This window comes from Nicotiana sylvestris, chromosome 9 (assembly GCF_000393655.2).
Source record: "Nicotiana sylvestris chromosome 9, ASM39365v2, whole genome shotgun sequence".
Classification (NCBI taxonomy): domain Eukaryota; kingdom Viridiplantae; phylum Streptophyta; class Magnoliopsida; order Solanales; family Solanaceae; genus Nicotiana; species Nicotiana sylvestris.
In genome coordinates this window covers 163,089,066-163,090,631 of record NC_091065.1, presented here as the reverse complement: position 1 = coordinate 163,090,631, position 1,566 = coordinate 163,089,066, and the positions used below count along the sequence as shown (strand labels likewise).

Below are 1,566 nucleotides of genomic sequence, written 5' to 3'. Positions count from 1 at the left end.
TCATGAACACCCTGAATATGTGTTTAAACTGGACAAAGCATTGTATGGGTTGAAGAAGGCTCCTCGAGCTTGGTGTGAAAGGCTGTCAAAGTTCCTCTTAGAAAATGGCTTTAAAAGAGGGAAAATTGACAACACCTTGTTCCTAAAGAAACGAGGAAAGAACCTGCTCATTGTTTAGGTCTATGTTGATGATATTATTTTTGGGAAAACAACTGATTCTCTGTGTGAAGAATTTGCAAAATTTATGGGAAGTGAGTTTGAAATGAGCATGATGGGGGAACTGAACTTCTTCTTGGGTCTTCAAGTAAAATAATCCTCAAAGGGTACATTCATTTGTCAGCAAAAATACATCAAAGAGCTCTTGAAGAGGTTTGACATGGAAGCATTAAAGGTGAGAGACACTCCCATTGCTAGGACCACTTGACTGGACATGGATGAAACTGGATCCTCTGTGAATCAAACCATGTATAGAGGCATTATTTGGTCTCTTCTCTATCTAACTGCTAGTAGACCTAATGTTGTCTTCAGTTTGGGGCTATGTGCAAGGTCTCAATCAAATCCCAAGGAATCTCATTTGAAGACTGCCAAAAGAATTCTGAGATATTTTAAAGGAACACAAGATCTGGTCCTTTATTATCCCTCAGGTGATAGTTTTAATCTCATTGGATAGGCTGATGCAGACTATGCATGTTATCTTGTTGACAGGAAAAACACTTCTGGAATGGATCACTTCCTAGGTTCATGTCTCATATCTTGGGGCACAAGGAAGCAAAACTCAGTGGCTCTTTCAACAGATGAAGCAGAATATGTAGTTGCAGCATCGTGTTGTGCTCAACTTCTATGGATTAAGCAGCAACTGGAGGATTTTGGGGGTACTCACTGAGAGTGTGCCCCTTCTATATGATAACACCAGTGCACTCAACATGGCCAAGAATCCAGTTCAACATAAAAGGACCAAACATATTGATGTGAGGGATCACTTTCTGAGGGACAATGTGGAGAAAGGGTTGATATGCATGAAGTTCTGTAGCACAAAAGACCAAATCGCAGATATCTTCACCAAAGTATTAAGTAGGGAACATTTTGAAAGAAACAGAGTGAAGCTGGGGCTTTTAAAGCCCAATTGAGAACATGATTCCTCATTATTTGGCTATGAAAATCACCTTCAGGAAAAACTAGCTAAAGTGTTTTCTGGCCAAGTCTAACTCACTTCAATACCATTGTAGGTAAACACACATGATGAGCATAGAAGCTATAGATGCAGTGCATGGACGATAAAAGAGGATTGATACTTTCAAATAACAGGTCAAGAACCTGGTTCTTGTACCAAAGGTTAGTAGTTCTGTGCATTCTTTTCTACACGTCTTAAAAAGGTACAAAACACAATTGCCATGTCATCCACCTTTTCAGATCCTGCTGTCACGTCTCTTCACTTCAAATCATTCCATCTCCCTCTGAAACGTTGCACTTCTCCACGCACAACTGCCATTTCAGAACCGGTCCCTATCTCTCTCTTCATAATTATCCATCCTTAATAAAACTCTCCTTTTTTATCCACAAAGCATA

At 39.8% G+C, this 1,566-nt stretch overlaps 1 protein-coding gene across 1 annotated transcript; it reads left to right on the top strand.

Moving 5' to 3' along the window:
* The first annotated feature begins 430 nt into the window (after positions 1-430).
* LOC138878533 (uncharacterized mitochondrial protein AtMg00810-like) lies at positions 431-883 on the top strand. The gene is made up of 2 exons (XM_070158220.1): positions 431-625; positions 671-883. The coding sequence occupies exons 1-2, from the start codon at positions 431-433 to the stop codon at positions 881-883; spliced, it is 408 nt and encodes a 135-aa protein (XP_070014321.1).
* Positions 884-1,566: the final 683 nt, after the last annotated feature.